Genomic DNA, 25,872 nt, shown 5'->3' with positions numbered 1-25,872 from the left:
ATTTTGTGGAATGCATACTGGCATTTGAATATAGTGTGGGAATGAACACAATGTGGACATAAATGTAAATGTAGACGTGTTCGGAATTCCATGATCAGAATACAAAAGCTGCATGAACTTTCAAGTCTAGACACACAGCCTTATATACTTACTTAGAAAGACTCACCTCTGTTGTCGCTGCCGAAGGTGATTCTAACATGTATTGACTCAGGGGTGTGAATACTTATGTAAATTAGATTTCTGTATTTCATTTTCAATAAACTTTCACAAAATTCTAAAAACAGGTTTCCACTTTGTCATTATAGGATATTGTGTGTAGATGGGTAGAAAAACGTCCGGCTGTAACACAACAAAATGTGGAATAAGTGAAGGGATATGATGCACAGCTTGTTATCAGTCCATATAGGCTAATAGATTAGAGGCAACCATTTTTAATGTGTTCACCAGGGATGAAGGGAGGAGAAAAATGTATCTATATCTTTCTATATCATGTAGTTAATTGTGCCAGTGAAAGGCTTAAAGCTGATTCGGCTAAATAGGCTGTTTAGATTCAGCACTGGGCTGGCTCCTGTGCCAGGCATGAAAACAGCTCTGTTCCACCTGTGATGACAACCAGGGATCCGTCTCAAATGACAGCCTATATCCTTATATATTGCACTACTTTTAACCGGGGCCTGGAATAAGGTAGCATTTGGGACACAAACAAGGCAAGACAAACAGACAGGAGGGAACATGAACATGAAGGCCTAATTGTTGTGGAGAGATGGCCAGGTGGAAGCTTTTAGGGGAGGGAGGGAGGGAGGGAGGGAGGGAGGCAGGAATGGTGGTGCTGGTGAGGTAGCAATGTCAACACTCTCTCACCATTTTGAGGAAGTGTGTGGTAATAAACCATGGTAGGTATAAATGGCTAACACAGGCTGATCCACTCTTTCAGACCGAGCTACAGTCTGTGGGGGATGTGGAGGGGGAATGGTCATCATGGCTCTCTCTGTGTGTGTTCCAAATGACACCCTATTCCCTATATACAGTGGAGCACTACTTTTGACCAGGACCCATAGAAAATAGGGTACCATTTGGGATGTAGCCCCTGTTGCTGTGTGTTAGAAGTAGTCGTACGCCACTGAGGTCACAGCGCCATGAGGTCATGCATTAGCAGCTCTAAGCAAGGCAGCCATGTGGTGGATGGTGTGCTACTAGAGGAAAAGTAGCTATCACATAAACTCCCCTCCAAATGTATTTGGACAGTGAAGCTAACATGTTTAATTGTGTGCAAGGGATATGGGACCAATTACTACACTTTTGTCCAAATACTTGTGACTTTTTTAAATGGTGGGACTAGATGCATGCATAAAGTGCTTTAATTTCTAAACGGTAAAACCGATATGTATGAACATACTCATTACCCTCAAATGAAACCTGTACTGTCACCTAAAATGAAACATTCTATCTCAAATCTAAAATGCTGGAGTACACAGTCGTGGCCCAAAGTTTGACACAAATTATTTTCAAAGTGTCTGCTGCCTCAGTTTGTATGATGGCAATTTGCATATACTCCAGAATGTTATGAAGAGTGATCAGATTAAGTGCAAAGTCCCTCTTTGCCATGCAAATTAACTGAATCCCCCAAAAACATTTCCACTGCATTTCAGCCCTGCCACAAAAGGACCAGCTGACATCATGTCAGTGATTCTCTTGTTCTAGAAGAAAAAGAAACGCACACTTATTTAGGCGAGGTGCTGCCTAGCGGAGTAATAAACTTGAAAATAAAGGAGAGGCGCACACTCTAGGAGCTCAGATGCAAAAATGTAATATCCAACGTTTCGACAGCCAAGCTGTCTTCATCAGGGTATAATCACAAACACTGCAGGATGACTCGTTTATATAGTGTCAAAAGACACACAGGTGTCTGTAATCATGGCCAAGAGTGGCCTAATATCATTGGTTAATTCTCAAATATTAAAATGGCATACAAAGAACAGCAAACAAAAAACAAATGGATAACATATGATCATAGATTCATTTTAGACTACACAAGCTTACAAACAATTACAATGGCAAAGTTACAATAATCACAAGAATAGCTTCAGATCAAAGTCTACGTTGAGGCGGAGGGGGCAAGGGTCTTTAAGTTAAAGATCCAGGCAGCCTCTCGTTTTAACAATAAATTATCAAGGTCACCCCCTCTCCTAGGGAGGGTGACATGTTCGATGCCAATATAATGCAGAGACGAAATCGAGTGGCCTGCCTCCAAAAAGTGGGCCGCAACTGGGTAAGTCAAGTTTTTGCACCTAATGGTGCTATGATGCTCTGAGATACGTACTTATAATTCGCGCTTTGTTTTACCCACATAATTTTTACCACAAGGACAAGTTATAAGATAAATAACTGCCTTAGTGGAGCACGTAATAACACCTTTGATTGGGATCGATTTCCCTGTTTGTGGGTGTTTGAAGGATCTACATTTGTAAGTGCCATTGCATTGGGCACAGCCATTACACTTGTAATTTCCATCCAGTAGGGGCGCAAATAGACGTTGTTCAGGGATATCTTGGGGTGATAAATCAGTGTACCAATTGGTCTCTGAGATTTCTGCCCTGCGAGAATACGACCAAGGGAAGGTCCGAAAACACATTACCGAGACTATCATCGGATTTTAGAATGTGCCAATGTTTGTGAACGATTCCCTTAATTTGTTCAGAGCGCTTTGAATAGCGGGTAGTTAACACAGGTGTGAGTGTTGATGAGGACAAGGCTGGAGATCACTCTGTCATGCTGATTGAGTTTGAATAACAGACTGGAAGCTTCAAAAGGAGGGTGGTGCTTGGAATCATTGTTCTTCCTCTGTCAACCACAGTGACCTGCAAGGAAACACGTGCCGTCATCATTGCTTTGCACAAAAAGGGATTCACAGGCAAGGATATTGCTGCCAGTAAGATTGCACCTAAATCAACCATTTATCGGATCATCAAGAACTTCAAGGAGAGCGGTTCAATTGTTGTGAAGAAGGCTTCAGGGCGCCCAAGAAAGTCCAGTAAGCGCCAGGATCGTCTCCTAAAGTTGATTCAGCTGCGGGATTGGGGAACCACCAGTACAGAGCTTGCTCAGGAATGGAGGCAGGCAGGTTTGAGTGCATCTGCACGCACATTGAGGCAAAGACTTTTGGAGGTTGGCCTGGTGCAAGAAGGGCATCAATGAAGTCACTTCTCTCCAGGAAAAATATCAGGGACAGACTGATATTCTGCAAAAGGTACAGGGATTGGACTGCTGAGGACTGGGAGAAAGTCATTTTCTCTGATGGATCCTCTTTCCGATTGTTTGGGACATCCGGAAAAAAGCTTGTCCGGAGAAGACAAGGTGAGCGCTCCCATCAGTCCTGTGTCATGCCAACAGTAAAGTGTCCTGAGACAATTCATGTGTGGAGTTGCTTCTCAGCCAAGGGAGTGGGCTCACTCACAATTTTACCTAAGAACACAGCCATGAATAAAGAATGGTACCAACACATCCTCCGAGAGCAACTTCTCCCAACTATCCAGGAACAGTTTGGTGACGAACAATGCCTTTTCCAGCATGATGGATCACCGTGCCATAAGGCAAAAGTGGTAACAAAGTGGCTCGGGGAACAAAACATCAATATTTTGGGTCCATGGCCAGGAAACTCCCCAGACCGTAATCCCATTGAGAACTTGTGGTCAATCCTCAAGAGGCGGGTGGACAAACAAAAACCCACAAATTCTGACGAACTCCAATCATTGATTATGCAAGAATGGGCTGCCATCAGTCAGAATGTGGCCCAGAAGTTAATTGACAGCATGCCAGGGTGGATTGCAGAGGTCTTGAAAAAAGAGAGAGGTCAACACTGCAAATATTGACTCTTTGCATCAACTTCATTTAATTGTCAATAAAAGCAGCAGACTTTGAAAATTAATATTTGTGTCATTCTCAAAACTTTTGGCCACGACCGTAGAGCCAAATACTGTATACAATTTTAGATTCTCTGTCCAAATGCATATGGGGGGGAGTGTACTGTACATCCACTACGATACCCCAGAGCTAGCTTGTTTCAACATTTCACAACTCTAGTTCTGTTCAATAGTGTTCTCATTTGGTGGTGTTTTAACCCACACTCGTGGGAATTGACCTGTATGGATATGGCTAAATTGAAATGTTTCCAACAGTAGAAATATGAACAGCGTAAGCATGGTAGCAATTGAAAAGGAACAGTTTGGAGATAATGGGAAAATGATTAGACCAACGTTGAGGTCACAACAGTTCACCTGACACAAGACTGAATCCAAACATTACATTGTTGATTTAATTGCATTTTCCATTTACTGTACTTTTCACCATATTTGTTGATAACGAAATCTGAAAATACTCTGGATACAGTCAGTAACATGATAAGAAAATTCCTGGAAAATTTAGGAGCTGTAATCTTAAAACGACCCATTTATAAATTGCAATATGGGTCAGGTGGGCATGATTTTGAAAGCTTGTTCTATTGCCCACATGACTAGCTAAGTTATAAATGAGTGCATTCAGGTGTGCCGCGGTGAATTCTCTTCACAACAGACAAACAGACTCATTCTGTTCAGAACAACCCAGGGTTTGACGCCATGTCATCTTGTAACTGTACATCAAACATAGTGATCATAAACATTAATACTGTACATGACATGAGTTTTATGATATGGAAATGTGAAATGCAGATTTTAATTCACGTGTGTTTGGCTTGTATAACATCAAAGCTGTATTTATTACAATTGCCATCTTTCAAAACAACTTCTTGACCCGTGCGGTGCTCAAGTTCAGAACTGCTGTCAGTCAAACCCATACAGCACTGTGAAGCGGAGACCCTGAACTCTGACATCATTCATAGAATGCTACTGTACAGCCACTGCGTTCCAATTTAGGCGCATATCAATGCCATTTTCAACCAGTATACAGGTACAAGTGTAAATGGCTACCTATAAAATGTATCTGCAAGTGATATTTTTTTGTTTTAATTTTTTTTAACCTTTTATTTAACTAGGCAAGTCAGTTAAGAACAAATTCTTATTTTCAATGACGACCTAGGAACAGTGGGTTAACTGCCTTGTTCAGGGGCAAAACTACATATTTTTACGTTGTCAGCTCGGGGATTCAATCTTGCAACCTTTCGGTTACTGGCTCGATGCTCTCATCACTAGGCTACCTGCCGCCCCAATGCTCACTTATGCCAAACAAAATTGGTATCATATAAAAACGAAGACCAGTGGCAAACGTAAAAACAGTTGTCCAGGCTATTCTCCCTGGAACATACTGTTAGAAGTGACCAACACGCCACACATACAGGGTTGTCATTGTAGTGCAGTGGGCCATCCAGACATTTGAATGGGGCCATTTGAAAAAACTTCATTCAATGAAGAGACATGTATAGGCTTACATGGCTGTGGTGGTTTGATAGGTAATGTAGAAGCTGTGCTCTGATCAAGGTCCACAACTAAATAAATGAGTATAGTGTCTGGTGTGTCATTTTGTTTTGGTATGAGACATTGTGGGTTTGAGACTCCGCCCTGTGAAATGTAGCCTTCCTTGTTTTACAGGTTTGAAGGAAACACCAGTGTGTGGGTGTTGAACCTGAAACCTGCCCAACCCTGCCTTACTCCGAGCTTTTCCTCTGTGTCTGTGTCTGTGTGTGTGTGTGTGTGTGTGTGTGTGTGTGTGTGTGTGTGTGTGTGTGTGTGTGTGTGTGTGGTGTGTGTGTGGTGTGTACAGACAGAGGGGGTTCTGTGTACAGGGCTCAGGTTTCCTCTGGTGGGATTTGCATCTCCTTCTAAAACAGCAGGCATCTCCGGTCACCCGTGAGTGTTTGTGTAGTGTGTGTTTTACTTTTTGGGAATGGAAGATGTGTTCCCACTCCCCCAACACACAGACACGCTCGGAGTGTAAAAAGTTGAATTGTAGTTTTGCTGACCTTTTCCTACAAACAGACGAAAAGATAGAACTGAGCACAAAGTGCATAGTCACTTACATTTTCAACAACCCTAATTGGTAACAAATGTATCGCAGCTGAACACCAGAAATTAATGAATTCCTTCTGCAGATAAACTCAGAAATGTGAAGGCTGGCCTCTACATATTTCTAATACACACGTTCTCACCAAAAACAACCTTTTATAGACGTAACAGAATATTTTAACCTCAGAGGAGTTTTGAGGAAGGGATGGGGGAGGCTCTGCTGAACAATTCAACCCAGCTCTGAGGGACTAACACGCACCCGCTGAGGGAATTCTCCATTCACTACGATGCTGCCATCTAGTGGGCATTAGAGAAACTGAACATTGAATGTGGTTTGGATTCATCCTTTCTAATAATCTTTGTCTTGGCTCTAGTTGAAAACAAGGCCTACATGTATTAACTTGTGGTTGTGCTGCTTTCTAGGGTTCAGAGTGACAGTGCCCTTGGCTTCTGCTGTCACACATCGACTGAATCCCAATGGCACCCTTTTTCCTATATAGTGCACTAATTTTGATCCAGCCCCACAGGCTCTGGTCAAAAGTAGTGCACTATAGGGACACCGACATAGTGACCCCTCCCCCTACTCTCCACCTGCCAATGGAAGGCCAGAATTGTATTGTATTTGCCTAGACCCCATAAACCATCCAACACCCCCCAATCTGCTGACAGGACATTTCCCTGTGATGGCTTGTACACTGCTGTGTAACCTCTTCTGCTTGGCTATCAGTCTCGAAAGTCCCCAGATCACTGTTAAGTGTCAGCGCTACAGGGCTACAAGACACTGAGTAGTGCACTATATAGGGAATAGAGTGCCATTTGAGACTCAACATGTTGCTTGAAATGGGATGGAGGTAGAATCAGCCTAAATGGAAGATGTTTTCTATCTGTGTCTCCTGGCCTGTGTGTGTTATAGCCTGTGTCTCTTTGTCCCCCGTTAGTGGCCTGTGTGATAACCTGATCCAGGACATCATCTACAGCTACCTGGTCCTGCCTAACCGCATTACCATTCCTCTAGTGGGAGAGGCTGAGCTCTCTCAGCTTCGCTTCCCAATACCTAAGGTAGGGAGGGACAGACGGACGGAAGATTCCCATTTAATCACACACACTACACTGAGTCTGAAAGCAAGACACACATTCCACTGTATGAAGCCAAACCTGATGAACGAATCAACAAATTTCCTACTGTAGTTTTGCTATGTTGAAATGCAACCCATCCCTTATGGCATTATTGAATTCCAATGTTAATGTAATACATGAAATCACTATGAGATATGTATGAACTCAGTGATGTTGGTCTCTCTCTCCTCCCAGGGCGTCCTGAGGATTCACTTCCTAGAGGCCCAGGAACTGGTAGCTAAGGATATGTTCCTGGGAGGGATAATAAAGGGCAAGTCAGACCCGTACGGGGTCCTTCACATCGGCAACCAGCTGTTTCGGAGCAAGGTGATCAAGAAGACCATCAATCCCAAGTGGAACGAAGTCTATGAGGTAGAGAGAACATTTTTAAACATCCACAAAGTGGTTCAGGAAGATTTCTTAAGATAATTGTTCTGTTGGGAAAGATTTATTTGGTCTTTGACAGTGTGAGAGAGAATGGAGTGGGTTGTCTGACATGAACTACATTCCAGTACATTACCAATATGTTGTCCTGTATGCAACTGAGAAGGTCTAACTGTAATCACGCCTGTGTGAATGTGACCTTCAGGCTATGGTGTATGAAACCTCAGGACCACAGAACCTGGACATAGAGCTGTTTGATGAGGACACTGACCAGGATGATTTCTTAGGAAGGTAAGTGATAGATCCTAATCCTTTAGGATCCTTCCACAGCCATCAAAATCACTTGAACGTCATGCATGATTTCTGCTGTAGCACATAAAGCTATCATGTATCAACCACTCTCTCCAATGAACTCACAGCATGTGTATATTTCCCTTGCAGGTTATTGATAGATATCACTGAACTTCAGAAGGAACAGAAAGTTGATGAGGCAATGTGTCTTTTGTTTTGACTCCTTTCTCAATAGAAACACTCAATTGTAAATATATGTGATCATCCAGCACACTGAATTCCTTCTGTTCCGTTCCAGTGGTTTGTCTTGGAGGAAGTGGATACCGGAAAGCTGCACTTAAAACTGGAGTGGCTGTCTCTGCTTCCCACTCGTGAAAAGCTTGATCAGGTACCGCCTTTTATCTACTTAGCACCCCATTCCCTATATAGTGCAATACTTCTGACCAGGACCCAGAGGGAGTAGGGTGCCATTTGGGACACAGGAGATCAGTCTGTATGTAAATGAGTTTTCAGGCCTTCAGCTTTAAGACACTTAACAGGAATAGGTCTACATATTCCTCCATCCACTAGAGAGAGTAGATTAAACATGTAGATTAAAGGGATAGATTGGGGAATCCAAGAGGAAGTTCTCACCCCGTTTGAACTCTGTAGTTCTTATTTAACATCTGTTCCATCAGTCCACTCCTAAGGAGGTTGGTGGCACCCTAATTGGGGAGAACGGGCTCGTTGTAATAGCTGGAGCGGAATTGGTGGAATGGCTTCAAATTCATCAAACGCATGGTGTCCAAGTGTTTGGTACCTTCCATTTGCTCCGTTCCAGACATTATTATGTCCACTCATAGATCCCTGTAACACCAAATGGTACCCTGTTCCCTATATAGTGAATTACTTCAGACCAGGGCCTATAGGGCTTTAGTCAAAAGTAGTGCACCGAATAGGGAATCGTGTACCATGTGGGACACACACTGTGTTTCTGCAGTCCATTATATCAGTGCTGATGAGACACATCATTCTATGTTTGACCAACAGTACAGATTGCTCTTAATATAATGGACTAGTGTTCTGTCATCAAGTACATCAAGCTGCCTCACACTACAGTAACTACTGTGCTGACTATTTACTTTGTCCGTGTCCTCTCCCGCTCTCTCCCAGGTGCTGACCAGCAACAAGGTTGATAAAGGACAGGCTAATAACGACCTGTCGTCTTCCCTGCTGGTGGTCTTCCTGGACTCAGCAAGAAGCCTCCCTGTAAGTCACTCCACCTGTGGTAAAGTCACAAGAAGAATAGGAAAAAGCACAAGAGCTACTGCATGCTTAAGATTGCTGAGCCGTTCTGCTTGGGCTAATGTGTAGCAGAGAAAAACATCAAGCATTGGGACCGTTATAATTAGGATTTGGATGGGGAAACACACTACATTGCCTCTCTGTATCTCCGCACAACTTATTTGACCTGTTAGTTATGAGATGGCAATGTCAACTTTTCTGCTGGCCACAAAACATGATACTTTACTGTGCCAGTCTACCAGTCATGAGACGGTATGAAGCACCCAGTTCACCCCACCTACCTCCTCTTCCTATGACTGCTCTCCTGCTTGATCTCCTTCCCTTCCCCTCTCTCCTCTCATGATAATGTTAATATCCTCTACCTCTCTTCCCTCAGTCTCAACCGGTCACTCATACTAATAGTCTGCCAGAGGGATACATTATTGTACCTCAAGTTTTCTTTCTATATCACCTGTGAAATAAGATCATTAGTTTTAGCTCTATTTGCATAAATGCATAGCATAGGCAAACCCTGCTTCACATGTCTCTTTTTAGACTCCTCCTCTTCTTCGCTTTCTTCTCTCTGTTTCCCTCCTCCTCTGAAGAGTGTGTTCGAGGGGAACTTGGGTTCTGGCTACTTAAAAGAGCGGAGAGCTCCGGGCCTAGTCTTTAGTGAGAATACTGCCTCTCTCTATAGGACCTGATATGTGAGTCCTCTGGCAGATTGCATCCTAGGTTTATTTTGCCACAGTGGGATCTTTTTGGTACTGACGATTGAGACAAAGTAACTACTTGTGGCCAATAAGCATGTTGATTATCATATGACTGATTTCTGCATGAATGAAGTTCTTATTAAAAAAGTATATTTTTACATTATGCATAAAAAGATAGAGATTTTGACAGTTGTTAGGTTCTTATTTTTCAGAGTAAATAACCCACGGACACTAGAGAAGCTTTAACCAAGTTTTTTCTTCCCAAAGGTTCTGTATAGCTGAAATCAGACAGCTAAAGATTTCAGACTTCACAGTTTATATACATCCTACTTAGGACACTCCCTCTCTCCAATCATTAGTTTATGCCCAAGAGAAAGAAGGTAACCAGATACTAACCCTGATTACTCTCTTAAAGGGGAACTGACCTCACCCGTCACCTCCTAATCCACAGATATCCATCTGTCTTCCCTATATCAACACATCGCTCTCCTCTCCTCCATCAAACACATTCCAAAGCCTTCTGGCTTTTTACAGATTCTTTCTATTCAAGGCTTCGTCTCTATCATTTATTTAATATCTCAATGTTCAAAGTTTAGCCCATTCCAACCCAGTCATGATTATGGGCATGCCTTGTATGAGATATCTAAACAAAAGAAAGAGGCTTGTTAGCGAGACCTCTCTGTGGATTGCTTTCCCTCCATCCAACTCACCCAGCCATTCCTAGCCTGTTGGTGAGTTGTTGCCTCAGCAACAAACACTCTCACTAGAGGGCAGCATTTGATCGTCTCCACAGTTTACATGGGCAGCTGTGTAATGATCATGCTGTTTAATCAGCTTCTTGATATGCCACACCTGTCCGGTGGATGGAATATCTTAGAGAAGGAGAAATGCTCACTATAGGGGTGTAATAATCTGTGCACCACATTTGTTTGTCAGCTCATGAAACATGACACTAACACTTTATGTTGTATTTATATTTTGGTTCAGTGTACATACAAAACACCATAAATATCCCCATATCCAGACCATCTCACTCCTGTCACTGGACTGCTTTGTCAGTGTTGGAATCGTCCTTCTGTTCCCTCCATATTGTATGCTCCTCTTTATCTCCCATAATGATTCTCCTGGCTATGTCACTGTCAATACTAATATTCACCTTGTGATCATGTTGTTTGTCTTGTCTCTGTCTGTCTCTACCTGTTGTCTTGGTTTTGGTGTGGTCTTCATCGTTGCTCCATTCCATGATTTAACCTCTTGCATGCCCTCTCCTAATAACTAACCTAGTGTGTTCATTCTCTCATGCCTGGGGGAAAAAGCGCAATCCTTTAGAATTCAACCATGACGGTTTGAAGGAATCCTCAGTCAGTAAGGCCATCAAGGTAATGTAACAACAGTGCATGCAGAGCCAGACAGACAGACAGTGAGGAGGACTAGAGGCCCTGTTTGAGTATCTTAAAAAGCACCATTCCCGTAGCACAGTAAGACTGGTGAAAGCGATGGAGTTGAAGCTATGTTTTCATCTGTCCACTCACTTACAGATGCCTTCTTAAGGTATTCTAACAGGGCCTAGACACACACTGCAGTTGGCCCTGCGACCAGAGAATAACACTTTCGTAGTGGAACCAAATACAGTACCATGTTGTAGGCTGTGTGTGTTATTTGTTAGGACATGGATTAGTATTGATCAGTTTCCTGAGTACCAATCTGTTGATTATTATGAAGTAATAAGCAATTTGTAAAAGTGGAAAGCAATTCAGTTGATTAGATTAGCATAAACTGTATTGATTGTTTATATCCCAGTGAGTAATATTGCTTACAAGTTGTTTCCCACCCATATATTCCTGCAGGACTGCTGCTGGAGCATTCAAAATGCCTTGCAAGTTGTTTTGGGTTCCTTGTTTTGTGTTATTAATTAACAAACCCGAAACTGTTTGGGCTAAATCTGCCTTCCATGTACCGTATTCTGATGATGTACGTAATAACTGTGTTGTGTGTGAGAGATTTTCTTGGTGTGTTAATTATCTTTATTTAAGTGTTTTCTCTCTTCCAATTTCAACTATATTTCCTGCTGTTATGGGGTTTTCTATAGAACAATTATGTAACTACACTACTTACTTCCTGATCAAGTTTGAATGCTTCTATATTTAGCCAATGAGGGATGAATATGGGGCCTTAGACCAGGCCACATTTCTTTAAATATTAACAATCTTTATTTTAGAACAATTTATAATGCAACCATTCTAAATGTGGGATGCTCCGTAATTTAACCAATATTAAAATGTGTGTATATTAAATCTGATTAGACAAGGATAGGGTGATTTAAAGTAATACCGATGACGTTAACATCTCACAGTTCAAGAGGTTATTCTGTGTAGTTATACCTGTTCTTTCCATTTCAGTCTGGTAAAAAAGTGGGCAGCATCCCGAATCCTTTTGTCCATTTCACAGTCGGGCACAAAACTTACGACAGCAAGGTAAGCCAACAGGCCATGTTTCCTACTCCATATAGACAACATACTGCAATGCCATGTGAATAGCATATTCCTGGTCATTTTCACTGCCTCTAACATGGTCCTTTTCCCCAACCAGACGAGGTATAAGACCAACGAGCCTGTATGGGAGGAAGCCTTCCCCTTCCTCATCCACAACCCCAAAAGCCAAGAGCTGAAGATTGAGGTACGGGTTGTAAGCATGCATTTCCTACTGAGTGACCTCATTGTTTGCCATAGAGGTATGGCTAAACGTTTAACATTTGCCATTTATCCGACACTCTTATCCAGAGCGACTTAGTTTGTGCATTCATCTTAAGATGGCTAGGTGGGAAAATATCACAAGGATAGAAAGTGCAGGTTCAGTTTTTTTTTTGGGGGGGGGGGGGGGGGGGGGTCGAGTTGAAGAGGAGGATTATTTAAGACACTTTGAAGATAGGGTTTGAGGTTTTCGGAAGATGGATAGGGACTCTGCTGTCCTAGCTTCAGGGGGAAGCTGGTTCCACCATTGGGGTGGCAGGACAGAGAAGAGCTTGGACTGGGCTGAGAAGAAGGTGGGGGCCAAGAGACCTGAGGTGGCAGAATGTGTACTCGGATTGGGGTGTAGGGTTTGAGCATAGCCTAAAGGTAGAGAGGGGCAGTTCCTCTTGCAGGTTCCATAGGTAAGCATCATGGTCTTGTAGTGGATGCATCTTCAACTGGAAGCCAGTGGAGTGTGCGGAGGAGCGGGGTGACATGAGAAAAGCGAGTTTCAGTAGTCCAGACAAGATGACAAGTGCCTGGATTAGGACCTGCGCCGCTTCCTGTGTGAAGTAGGGTAATACTCTACGGATGTTGTAGAGCATGAACCTGCAGGAGCGGGTCACTGCTTTGATGTTTGCAGAGAACAACTGAGTGCTGTCCAGGGTCAAGCCAAGGTTCTTTGCACTCGGTGAGGGGGACACTGTGGAGTTGTTAACCGTGATGGAGAGGTCTTTGAGCGGGCAGGCCTTCCACGGAAGGAAGAGCAGCGCCATCTTGTTGAGCTTGAGGTGGTGGCCCGACATCCAAGTTGAGATATCTGCCAAGCACGCAGAGATGCGTGTTGCCACTTGAGTGTCAGCTGCATAGCAATGATAGGAGAGACCATGTGAGGATATGACTGAGCCGAGTGACTTGGTGTATAGATAGGAGGGCCTAGAACCGAGCCCTGGGGGACACCAGGAGTGAGAGTACGTGGTGCAGACACAGAAACTCCATGTCACTTGATAGAAGCAGCCTGCCAGGGAGGATGCAATCCAAGAGTGTACAGAGACTGAGACGCTCAGCCCTGAGGGTGGAAAGGAGGATCTGATGGCTCACGGTGTTGAAGGCAGCGGATAGCTCTAGGGGGATGAGAACAGAGGAAAGAGAGTCAGCTTTGGCAGTGCGGAGAGCCTCCGTGTCACAGAAGAGCTATTCTCTGTTGAGTGAGCCATTTTGAAGCCTGACTAGTTAGGGTCAAGAAGATTGTTCAGAGAGATAATCAGAGATGGAACGCTCAATTGTTTTGGAAAGAAAACAAGGGATACAGGTCTATAGTTTTTGATGTCAGATGAGTTGTGTTGGTTTCTTAAGGAGGGGAGCGTCTCAGGCCATTTTGAAGTCAGAGGGGACGCAGCCAGTGGTCGGGGATGAGTTGAAGAGTGAAATGAGGAATGGGAAAAGGTCTCCAGAGATGGCCTGGAGGAGGGGATAAGTTCGAGAGGGCAGGTTGTCGGGCAGCCAGACCTCACTAGTCGCAGGATTTCATCTGGGGAGAAAGAGGTCAAGGGTAGTTCTGTGTGAGTGAGACCAGTGGACTCAATAGGCTGAGTGAATGAGTAGCGGATGTCGTCAACCTTCCTTTTTAAAGTGGTTGACAAAGTCGTCCAAAGACAGAGGGAAGGGGATGGAGAATTAAGGAGGGGGATGGGATGGAGGAGGAGAAGGTGGAATAGTTTAGTGTTCGAGGCAGAAGCTTGACATTTAGAGTGATAGAAAGTGGCGTTGGTAGCGGAGACAGAGGAAGAGAAGGTAGAGAGGAAGGAGTAAAAAGATGATAGGACCTCCAGAAGAATCATTGCCCGCAGCCCTGTTCTGTAAGCTCACAATGCCACGCAGCAAGAAGGGAGGGCCGAGCCAGCCGGAAGGAATGCGAACCAGGATGGGGAAAGGGAGTAGAATAGGGTCGACGAGGCAAAATCAGGAGACAGGAGGAAGAAGGATTTAGGATGAGGGAGAAATGATAGGAGAGAGAGCAAAGATTGTGACGGCACATGAGCATGGGTAGCGGCTTAGTAGTTAGGGTTGGAGACAAAAGGAAACAAAGTAGTGATAAGAGACCTGGAGGGGATGTTGCAGTGAGGTTAGTAGGCGAGCAGCCTCTAGTAAAGATGAAGTCAAGCGTGTTGCCTGCCTTGTGAGTTGAAAGGGTGAGGTCAAAAGAAGCAAGGAGGAGAAAGAGTTGGAAAGAAATTAATAGAAGGCAGATGTCGGGAGGTTGAAGTCGCCAAGTACGAAGAGCAGTGAGCCATCGTCAAGAAATTAGCTTAAAGTGTCTAGCTCATTGAGGAACTTTCCAAGGGCACCTGGTGGGTGATAGATGACAATGTTAAGCTTGAGTGGAGAAGTGACAGTGATGGCATGGAATTCAAATGAGGAGATGGACAGGTGAGAGGGAGAAAAGAGAAAATCTCCACTTAGGAGAAATGAGTAGCCCTGTGCCACCACCGTAGTCAGATGATGAAAGGAGTAACATTGTTCTCTGGGGTGATCCATGTCTCCGTCAGCCCAGAAAGTCAAGGGACTGAAGGGCAGCAGAGGCTGAGATGAACTCTGCATTCTTGACTGCAGATTGGCAGTTCCAAATGCTGCCAGAGACCCGGAATTCCACTTGGGTTGTGCGCGCAAGGTACACTAAATTAGAAGGGTTGCAGCCAAGGGGTGGGGAGCATCTGTACAGCCTACAGGGAGAGGAGCGAACAGGTATAGAAAACACACATAGTTGCCAAAGCTACAAAAGAGCTAAATGAGATCATCAGAAAATAACTAGGTAAAATATTCAAGTGAGAGAGTGGTGTGGAGCCTTCCTCTTTCCTTCTTCGAAGAACTCGGCAGAACAGACTTTGTTTCGGCGACAGTCTGACAGCTGCCGCTGAGAAACCAGGGGGAGACTGAAGTACTAACACTAATTGTCTATCAGCGGTGGAGAGCATACCTCCCTGTACTAATTGATGATTGCCTAGGAGAGGTGAAACCACTTCCCCTCCAATACAGCCAATTACTAAAACAAGTCACAAATTGCCCTGCTCCTTAATCCTGGTTGATGTGTCAACAGCTATCTGCAAAAGTATGAACAGTCAGCAGTTCACACACCAAGTAGGCTACTGGGAAGATGGGTGTGGCCTTACAGTTGATTTTGGCAAAGGTGGTATTACGGTGGGATTCTAGTGTGAGACTGAGCCAATTATTATTATTTTGTATTTTTGTGGGGGGGGGGGTCCCAAATTGCACCTTATTCCATATTTAGTGCACTCTATGCCAATAGGGATCTTGTCAAAAGTACTGCACTAAATGGGGAGTATTTGTGACGCACACTATGGCTACAGTATGGCCTTACAGATGATTTAGTGTGATTATGGTGTGGGATTTAGCTGATTTTGTCTGCTCGTTTACAAAACTCAGCATATCTGTGAAATTCGGGGTGCACGGAGCGTAAGAGGGAATTTCGGGTCTGTAAATTCCAGCTACTGGAGTACCTGTGCACTGCCTATTTGTAAGTGCACTAGAATTTACAGTAACTTGACACGTGGTAAACTTCCGCTTTCATATAAAAAAAACACGTGCCCCCTTTCCCCCTTCAGGTAAAGGATGAGAAACATGATTGTTCCCTGGGGACTCTGAGCCTGCCCATAGCCCGTCTCCTAGAGGCTGAGGACATGATGCTGCACCAGCGCTTCGATCTCAAGAGCTCTGGGACTAGCTCCACCATCAAGATGAAGATGGCACTGAGGGTAAGGATCCATGAGGGTTTGAATAGGGCTCGTATAGTCATGCACATTTGGTTGTCCCAAATAGCACCCTATTCACTATGTACAGTGGTTCCTCAATTAAAAGTTGTGTAATACTGCGGTATAGCGTGGTACAGTGTGTTACTGTGCTTGCCGTTAATGCTCGTTCGAACCACCAGAGGGCAGCTTTGAGCACATTTACTCCATTTATTGACGGGCATTTGAAGCTGAGGAAAGATCATCATGGCATGCAATTATGAATTCACTTGATGATTAAAATGTAACTCTATATTTAATTATAAGCACACATCTGTTAATGCAATCAGTGTTTGCTTCTTTGCTCACATCATTTGACCGCTGCAGTTTGAGATGATATATAAAAAAAAAATGCATCTTAGTCGCCTATGAAGGCCTATAGCCTACTGCACCTAAAACATCCGTTAATACAAGTCCTTCAAACGTAGAAATATGGGCAGAATATTGTATGAAATATTTGGATGTTTAAAGGCGGATGTTTGGTCCTTTTAATTCAATCGGGTCATTTCAATTCAAATGTGACTCATTCCATTTGCCATTCTCTTGTTGATATTATATCCTTGCCTTTATTTAATATTATTTTCAGTTTATTTTTATTTTAAAGAATGTATTTTCTTCCTGAAGAACAACAACCATTTTCACCAACATCCGCCACTTTCGGATTTGTCCAATTTAATGGCTCATCAAGGTGTGAATTGGCCAATGTCCTGTAATCACTGTAAGCCAAGTGCTGTATTCTAAAACTAAAAACACAGCTTCTACAGTAGTATAAATATATGATCTAATTCGATTTGTAAAAAAGACTGTTTCAAAATGCAGATGTTTATTAGGCTACTGTACAGTGTAACAAAAAACTACAGGAAAATTAGATTTGACAATAGCATGGATTGGGACTCCATCTCGTCCATCGTCCTCTTCAACGCGTCATTTTTCCCCTGACTCCGCCAATCCGACCTGACTATGGACCAATGCATCAGCCGTCACCCCGTATCTCTGCCCTCGGAGAAGGTTTCTCTTGTTGCTGGTCTGCCTTCAATGACTCGAATAACTCAACAAGTTGGTCTACTGATTTGAACCCGATCAAACTTGTTTGGTAACAACTGAAAACAATTATCTGTAGCTCTGCCAATCCTACAAGCAAGATGAACTTGTAAAGGCCATCAAGGCTAATGCGGCTAATTGATTACCGGTATTTATCCTGTGTCGCACTAATGTAAAGTGTGAAAAACGGTAATACTGTTTTTGTTTGCCTGGTTGAGTGGATGAGCTGAACACTTCAGACACCAACAGCAAAGTTAAATAGCCTATTTACAAGTCTATTTTGTATCATATAGCTATATTTGTTATTTGTCACACTGTACCAAGAGAACAGAAGAGAAATACTGGTTTTAATGGCATATGAGGAAGCGTTCATACATTTATTCCCTCAAAGTTGGTATAGTCAGATTTTAGCCAGGCTATTGAAGCACGGTAAGAAGTAATTGATTTAAGTCTATATGAAGTAAAACGTCGAGATTTCAAACAATTTATGGTTAATGTTATCTTTCTTTCGGCTGGTTTGCCTTCAATGGCTTGATCTTGGTCTTCAAAGTTTGAATCTGATCCATGTGCACCTTCATCAGATGAGCAGAATGGTACCGCCCTGTGCCCCCAATCTTTACTGTACTAAGGACTTTAAAACCTTTTTTCTTTAGAACAGGCTATCTAGGGTTGATTATAATTTGTTTGTAAATTATTATTGTATTTGTGTTTTTTTACACTGTTCCAAATGGTTAGAAAAAGATTGTAATCTAACAGGACCTGTTTGACACGCATACTGTAAAGCACGTAGCCCTCGCTTTTCCTACCTTCCATCTTCTATATTATAATACACTAAAGATCCTAAGCTAAGATCCTAAGAGGGGAATTGCATTAAATCAAATTATACATTTCCAATGATTTACCGTCCATAAGGATGGGGTGCCGCTAGTCAAAATATATTTATCATGCATTCCTGATTGGACATGTTAGATGAAACGACTTGAGTTGAGAATATTGGTAGATTCAGAGACCAAAAAGCTGAACAGATAAACACATTTTTGATTTGCAGGAGTGTCTCTTTCCTCTCACACTAGAGCCCTGCATCAGGCAAAAAAATCAGATGGCAGGTGGTCCCGGAGTTGAGCTTGTATTTGATTCAGGGAGTTGTTAATAAAATAGTTTAACTGAAACTTAAAGAATCTAAACAGTATTGAATGTAAATATTTTGTTTTATGTCGGCCATTGGCTTTCATTAAAAAATAACAATGCCGCCGGAGAAGAAGGCTGACGTTTTACGTGTCCCCAACCGATTGTGTTTTCTGTTCGCTTATTTGCGTTGTTTGTAACTTTTATTTTTTAAACTTATTTTGTACTTAATGTTGCGGCTACCGTCTCTTCTGACCGAAAATAACTTCTGAACATCAGGCCAGCGATTACTCAACACGGACTGGCAGAATCCTTTTTTCCCTTTAACGAGCTTGACGTGAATGATATACTGCTTTCCAAGGAACAGGCCCAGATCCCTGTGATTTGCGTGAAGAGGTGGCAGAGGAAAAGGGGCCAGCGGGCGGGCTGCCTTCTGAGAATTTGTAGGCGATCGAATAAACCCCCACTTCCTTCCATTCTGCTAGCAAACGTGCAATATTTGGAGAATGAAATAGATGACCTACGCGGAAGAGTAAACTACCAACGGGATATTCAAAACTGTAATATCTTATGCTTCACGGAGTAGTGGCTGAACGACGACACTATCAACATACAGCTGGCTGGTTATACGCTGTACCGGCAGGATAGAACAGCGGAGTCTGGTAAGACAAGGGGCGGCGGGCTATGTATTTTTGTAGATAACAGCTGGTGCACGATATCTAAGGAAGTCTCTATCTATTGCTCGCCTGAGGTAGAGTATCTCATGATAAGCTGTAGAACACACTATCTACCTAGAGAGATTTCATCTGTATTTTTCGTAGCTGTTTACATACGACCACAGACTGATGCTGGAACTAAGACAGCATTGAATGAGCTGTATTCCGCCATAAGCAAACAAGAAAACGCTCACTCAGAGGGCCGGCGCTCCTAGTAGCCGAGGACTTTAATGCAGGGAAACTGGGAAACTTTAATCAGTTTCACCAAATTTTTATCCGCATGTCAAATGTGCAACCAGAGGGAGGGGGGGGGGGGGGGGAACTCTGGACCACCTTTACTCCACACACAGAGACGCATACAAAGCTCTCTCTGATTAGGTTATTAGAAGGCTCTTTTAAAGCGATTTAATAACAGAAAGAATGTGTTGGGACTTATTTATTTTGAACCAAAGCCTCGGATGAATGAGTCACTTAAATGAGTGAGCTTTATGCTGACAAATTTAGCTTTATGCTGTAAAATGTCCTACTAAATAGGCCAAGCCTAAACGAAATTCCATAAAATGTAATGTTAAATGTAATAAATCAATTAAATGGAGCAGGTCTTGAAAATATGTACAACCTTTTTCCCCTCTGTGTCCAAAATGTGCATTTTTATGGAAATCTATTACAGTAAGGTACTTTAATTGTTACCCAGAAATACATTTGATATTAAAATAAAAATGGTTGCATTGGGTCTTTAACCTGAATACAATTCTAAAAATGTTGCTTAAGATTCAATTATACTTCACATTCTTCAAGTATTCTTGTGCTCTGTCTCATATAATAATGTTGTATCCTCTCCAACCTCTATATCCCGCTTGTGCAGGTTCTGTGTCAGGAGAAGTTGACAGGGTCCGACCAGACGTCCTCGGTGCAGGTTCCTAAGACCAGCACTAGTAACCCCATCCCCATGAAGAACCCGCCCGTCTCCGAACCCCCCAAACCTGTCCCTATCTCAGACCTCTCACGCTCTGTGGCCGCCTCGACCCAGGAGCTCCACAGGAGAGGGGGGGATGGCGAGCCCTACTCAGGGGGCCCGGGAGGCATTGGCCTGGCCAACGCAGGCAGGAGCACCTCCAACCTGGCCATCTCTGGCTCTCACAAACACCTGGCCCACTTTGGGTCAACCGCCAGTATCGCCTCGGACATCTCCAACCCGTACGCCACACAGGAGCTCCAGCAGAGGCTGAGCGAGTTGCAGAAGTAAGCACGTATGAACGCAAGCGCACACACAAACACATTGATACATGCACGTACAAGTCATAGACTGTTCTCTCTGCTACCGCATGGCAAGCAGTACCGATGCACCAAGTCTGGAGCCAACAGCACCCTGAACAGCTTCTACCCGCAATCCATAAGACTGCTAAATAGTTAGTCCGGGTAGCTATTTGGTCATCTGCATTGACTCTCTTTTGACTCATCATATACAGTACGCTGCTGATACTGTTTTTTGTCTAATCTGTCACACCTAGTCACTTTACCCCTACCTATATGTACAGCTGTATTACCTCAATTACCTCGTACCCCTGCACATCGACTCGGTACTGGTACCCAAGTTATCATTACTCATTGTATTTATTCCTTGTGTTATAATATATTTTTTACATTTAAACCCGTAAGTAAGCATTTCACTGTTAATCTATACCTGTTGTTTATGAAGCACATGACAAATGCATTTGATTTGATATACACCATTTTACAGTAAACAAATTGACAACAGCTTATAGGGAAGGACATTCAACAAGCACAGCACTTACACAAATGACTGATTGGCTGAGAGAAATTGATGATAAAAATGTTGTGGGGGCTGTTTTGTTAGATTTCAGTGTGACTTTTGACATTATTGATCATAGTCTGCTGCTGGAAAAACTAATTTGTTATGGCTTTACACATCCTGCTATATTGTGGATAAAGAGTTACTTGTCTAACAGAACACAGAGGGTGTTCTTAATGGAAGCCACTCCAACATAATCCAGATAGAATCAGGAATTCCCCAGGGCAGCTGCCTAGGCCCCTTACTTTTTCAATCTTTACTTAATGATATGCCACTGGCTTTGACCCACTGAAATGACTGCAGCACTTAACAAAGAGCTGCAGTTAGTTTCAGAATGGGTAGCAAGGAATAAGTTAGTCCTACATATTTGGATAACTAATGCATTGTATTTGGGACAAATCACTCAATAAACCCTAAACCTCAACAAAATCTTGTAATGAATAATGTGGAAATTGAGCAAGTTGAGGTTTAGTTGGAGTAACCCTGGATTGTAAACTGTTATGGTCCAAACATGTTGATACAACAATAGCTAAGATGGGAAGAAGTCTGTCCATAATAAAGCACTACTCTGTCTTAACAACACTATCAACAAGGCAGGTCCTACAGGAGCTAGTTTTGTTGCACCTGGACTGCTGTTCAGTAGTGTGGTCAGGTGCCCAAAAAGAGACTTGTGGCATACACCACAAGACATGCCAACAGAGGTCTCTTCACAAGTCCAGAACAGACTAGAGGAGGTGCACAGTACTACATAGAGCCATGACTACATAGAGCTCTATTCCACATCAGATAACTGAGGCAAGCAGTAGAATCAGATAAACAAAAACGAATAAAAATACACCTTATGGAACAGTGGGGACTGTGAAGAGACACACACACACAGGTACAGATGCATGCGACTTTACACACACGTATATTGTTGTATGGTGGTATTCTACATTTTGTGTTGTGTTGTGGATATGTGGTGGTGTGACAGTGTTATAAGATGTACTGTTTTATCTTTAGTTGTATGTGCAATGTAAGTGTCTTAATGTGTTTGGACCCCAGGGAGAGTAGCAGCAGCTAATAGGGATCCCTAATAAAATACAAAATACAAGTGACACAATACAAAGAAATACAAAGACATTGAGTAACCTGCAGATTATATTACAGATCTAATGTGAATGATTGTTTTGTTACAGAACAATGTGACTAATGTGTGTGTCTCTGTCTACAGTGGCTCAGCTGGTCATTTGCCCCTGGGTGAGGTGCAATTGACTGTCAGACACAGCCCTCAGAGGAACAAGCTCATTGTGGTTTTGCATGCCTGCCGGTAAGAGACATGACGGGAGACTTAGGCCCCACGTCCCAAAGGCCATTTAGGATGCATCCATACTGTAGCTTCCACATGTTATTCTATACACTAACTATAGGAGAATGTATCATATTCTGTTATCGGCTTAATCCATCATTTTTATTCAATGACCAAAGACTTGATGCGCAATAATATAATCATTTTTGAATCATTTTATTTTAACCCGTTACACCCGTGGGAATTGGCCTGTATGGATAGGGCTAAATGTAAATGTTTTTTTACAGACAATATGAAAAGCGTAAGCATGGTAGCAATTGAAAGGGAACGGTTTGGAGATGATGAGAAAATTATTAGACAAAAGTTTAGGACCCAACAGTTCACCTGACACAAAACTGAATCCAAACATAAAATCAACCGTGTAATGTGCATGTTACATTTATTGTACTTTTCACCTCATGTGTTGATAACGAAATCTGAATATCTAGCCTCCCTAAGTAATTTAAATGCACTTTTATGACTCAAAGAGTCGTCATCAACTATAAGGTGCTATTTTTTAGCTTTCCTAGCTTTGCCATTGAGGAACTAGAGCAAGGACACTTGTAGTTGGTTTTGTTTGGAACACAACCCTGCTCCCCCTCCAACCCACAATTACTGTTGTTTACACAATCAAAAAATTGACCATTATAAATTGCAATATGGGTCAGGTGGGCATGATTTGAAAGCTTGTTCTATTGCCAACATGACTAGCTAAGTTATAAAATACGATCTTTCAGTGTTTGACTTTCACAAGGCAATTCAGAGAAAAATATTTTAATTATTTTGTGTGCATAGAAAGGAGACATAAGTGCATTCAGGTGTGCCGCGTTGAATTTTCTTGACAATAGATAAACAGGCTCATTCTGTTAAGAACAACCCAGGATTTCACGCCATACAGTGTTGTGAAGCACAGAGCCTGAGCTCTGATTTCATTTATAGTATGTTACTGTACAGCCACTGCGTTCCAATTTAGGCGCTTATCAGTGCCCAAATCTGTCATTTTCAACTTGTATACGAGTACGAGTGTAAAGGGCTACCCCAAATGATGTGATACAGTGTGTTCTTTTTTTAATCTATCTCTCTACCTCCACTCTCTGTCTTTCTCTCTCCCACTCTCCACAGAAACCTGATTGCGTTCACAGATCATGGGTCGGATCCGTATGTGCGGCTCTATCTTCTACCTGACAAGCGAAGGTCTGGGAGGAGGAAAACCCACACGCACAAGAAGGACCTGAACCCTTTTTACGATGAGATGTAAGTTTCAACATTCCTCTTTGTTCCTCTTACCATCAAACATCAGTGGATTTACTGGTAGTCTACTGGTAGTCATTGTATAATTGAATTGTTTGTGTGCATGTGTTGTCAGATTTGAGTTCAGTGTGTCGGTCGTGGAGTTGCACAAGAGGACTTTGGATGTGGCGGTAAAGAACGGGGGAAATATCTTCTCCAAACACAAAGGGCTGCTGGGGAAGGTGAGACTGGACCTCTCCTCCTACTGCAGAACTGTGTCTATCCATGCATGCCCCTTCTGTTATTAGATGACATACAGTAAATGTGAATGCACATTATTACCTGTCCTAGGCTCACTTTTCCTCCTTCATATCGTGTCATCTTGACAGGTGCTGGTGGATTTGACTCACGAGGATATCGTCAAGGGATGGACACAATGGTCAGTGAAATACTTTATTCCTTTTTTTTAGTCCAGTCGTGTTCACTTGTTTACACACACATTTGGGGACTTAGAGGAATTTTATAAGAACTTTCATCATAAGATCTAAATATCAAGGAATCGAGCATAGAATAAGACTGAGTGTTTGTTATTCCAGATTTGTATTTTGTTTTTTACAATGTGTCTCCTGTCGTTGCTACTAGGTATGAGTTGAGTGAGGATGGTCTGAAAAAAACTCTCCAGCAGCTATAGACTACACTGTGAGAGGTAGAGGAGGACCTAACCAAGTCTTCACCAACGTGGCATTGCCACCAGGGCACTACTGTACGTGTCAAGCATAGTCTATAGAGTAGTGCTGTTTTAGGATGAGTTTAGCTTTTTGGATAACAATTACATAGTTAAGTGTGAAATTATCCTAGATCAGCACTCTTACTCGGAGACGCTTGGCATATACGGCCCCTTTTTCATACAATTGCTTTTAAACCCATGGACAACTTTTGGGGGGTTTCCCTTTTTTTAAATTATGGTTTATTTACATGACCTGCAAATGTAAAAAAATATATATTTTGATGTTCATTTATTCACATCAGTTGCATCATTATCTCTCCCCACTTCGAAATGATCCTGTGCAATAGTATGAAGGGAGTATGTGTTCAAACAAATTCTACATTTTTTAAATCCATATTTTAAAATAAAACGATTGAGGACCTGTAACAAAATATATATTTTCTTGCTACGGCTGTTACATCAGGTTTTGCTGCCTTGTTTTATGTGGGGAATGTACAACATATGAATATGTAAATATGTACAATGACAATGACTAAAGCGAAGGTTTATTATAATGTTAGTAGTGGAGGGTTTTGCTTGGTCACAATGACTATTTTATTTTATAATTCAACAAACTACATGCAAACTAATATCAGAGCTAAGTTGAACTACGGCCATCTATCCTCTAAGGGAAATAGTACACCATGTATAGTACTTCACCACCAAAGAGACAATAAAAGGAAATAGTTGTCTGTGGGGTTTTAACTAAACCAAATATGTTTGCACACTATTCGTTAATGCATGTTTAAAACCTTTCAAAGCATCAGCGTAGGGTTAACAGTAATAATAACAGAACTTGGCTTAGTTAACCTCACAGTCATATTCCAGCCTTCTTCAAATAATTGTGGCTCATGATAATTGATTTCCCAACTCTGAAATCACGACAGATGAAATATATGTATCATGGTTGTTGTCAATAAATGCACCAGTCTTAATGTTTTTGTTCCACGAACACATTTCAGCATGCACATCTTATTCAATATTTCTCTTTACTGCAATCGCTGGCAAAAAACACATGATGATGTTTTGGTTTACGTTATGGGTATTCACCTTTATTGGTTATTGATTATGTCACCTGTACCTGGATATCTGTAACACATGTAAACACACTGTTATGACTTTATTGATCTGCTTACCATAGTAATGATGCATCATAATGGAAAGCATTTTAGATTGTACCATGTTTAAGCTGTAACATAGTGGCTTGTTGCCTAATGTATCAGTTCTGATGTGTTCTCATATTTCTGCAACCGCTGTCCTTAATTCGAAGTAGTTGTATGCGTACCTACAGGTGTTTGCCAAAATAAAGAAAACGCCAACATAAAGTGTCTTAATCAGGCGTTGGGCACCACGACCCAGAACAGCTTCAATGCACCTTGGAGGGATGCGACACCATTCTTCCATGGGAGAATTCCATAATTTGGTGTGTTGTTGATGGTTGTGGAGAACACTCAGAATCACCCATAAGTGTACACTTGGGTTTAGATCTGGTGAGTGAGAGACGCGCACACACACACAGGGGTGGACTGGGAAGTAAATTCAGACCAGGCATTTTA

At 42.4% G+C, this 25,872-nt stretch overlaps 1 protein-coding gene across 2 annotated transcripts in view; it reads left to right on the top strand.

Annotated features, from left to right (window-relative positions):
- LOC129814157 (extended synaptotagmin-2-like) overlaps positions 1-25,641 on the top strand; it is a 54,290-nt gene extending 28,649 nt beyond the window's left edge. For both annotated transcript variants that reach the window (XM_055867001.1, XM_055867002.1), the window contains exons 9-23: positions 6,935-7,055; positions 7,308-7,484; positions 7,702-7,787; positions 7,938-7,986; positions 8,086-8,175; positions 8,940-9,035; positions 12,163-12,237; positions 12,353-12,439; positions 16,116-16,265; positions 20,046-20,422; positions 22,207-22,302; positions 23,443-23,574; positions 23,687-23,792; positions 23,940-23,989; positions 24,193-25,641. In XM_055867001.1, coding sequence (XP_055722976.1) covers positions 6,935-7,055; positions 7,308-7,484; positions 7,702-7,787; positions 7,938-7,986; positions 8,086-8,175; positions 8,940-9,035; positions 12,163-12,237; positions 12,353-12,439; positions 16,116-16,265; positions 20,046-20,422; positions 22,207-22,302; positions 23,443-23,574; positions 23,687-23,792; positions 23,940-23,989; positions 24,193-24,241 — 1,741 coding nt within the window. In that variant the 3' untranslated portion in view covers positions 24,242-25,641. The remainder of the gene's footprint in view (positions 1-6,934; positions 7,056-7,307; positions 7,485-7,701; positions 7,788-7,937; positions 7,987-8,085; positions 8,176-8,939; positions 9,036-12,162; positions 12,238-12,352; positions 12,440-16,115; positions 16,266-20,045; positions 20,423-22,206; positions 22,303-23,442; positions 23,575-23,686; positions 23,793-23,939; positions 23,990-24,192) is intronic.
- The last annotated feature ends 231 nt before the right edge of the window (positions 25,642-25,872 follow it).

This window comes from Salvelinus fontinalis, chromosome 17 (assembly GCF_029448725.1).
Source record: "Salvelinus fontinalis isolate EN_2023a chromosome 17, ASM2944872v1, whole genome shotgun sequence".
NCBI lineage: Eukaryota > Metazoa > Chordata > Actinopteri > Salmoniformes > Salmonidae > Salvelinus > Salvelinus fontinalis.
The sequence above is the reverse complement of the archived record's forward strand: the minus strand, read 5'-3'. Positions and strand labels throughout refer to the sequence as shown.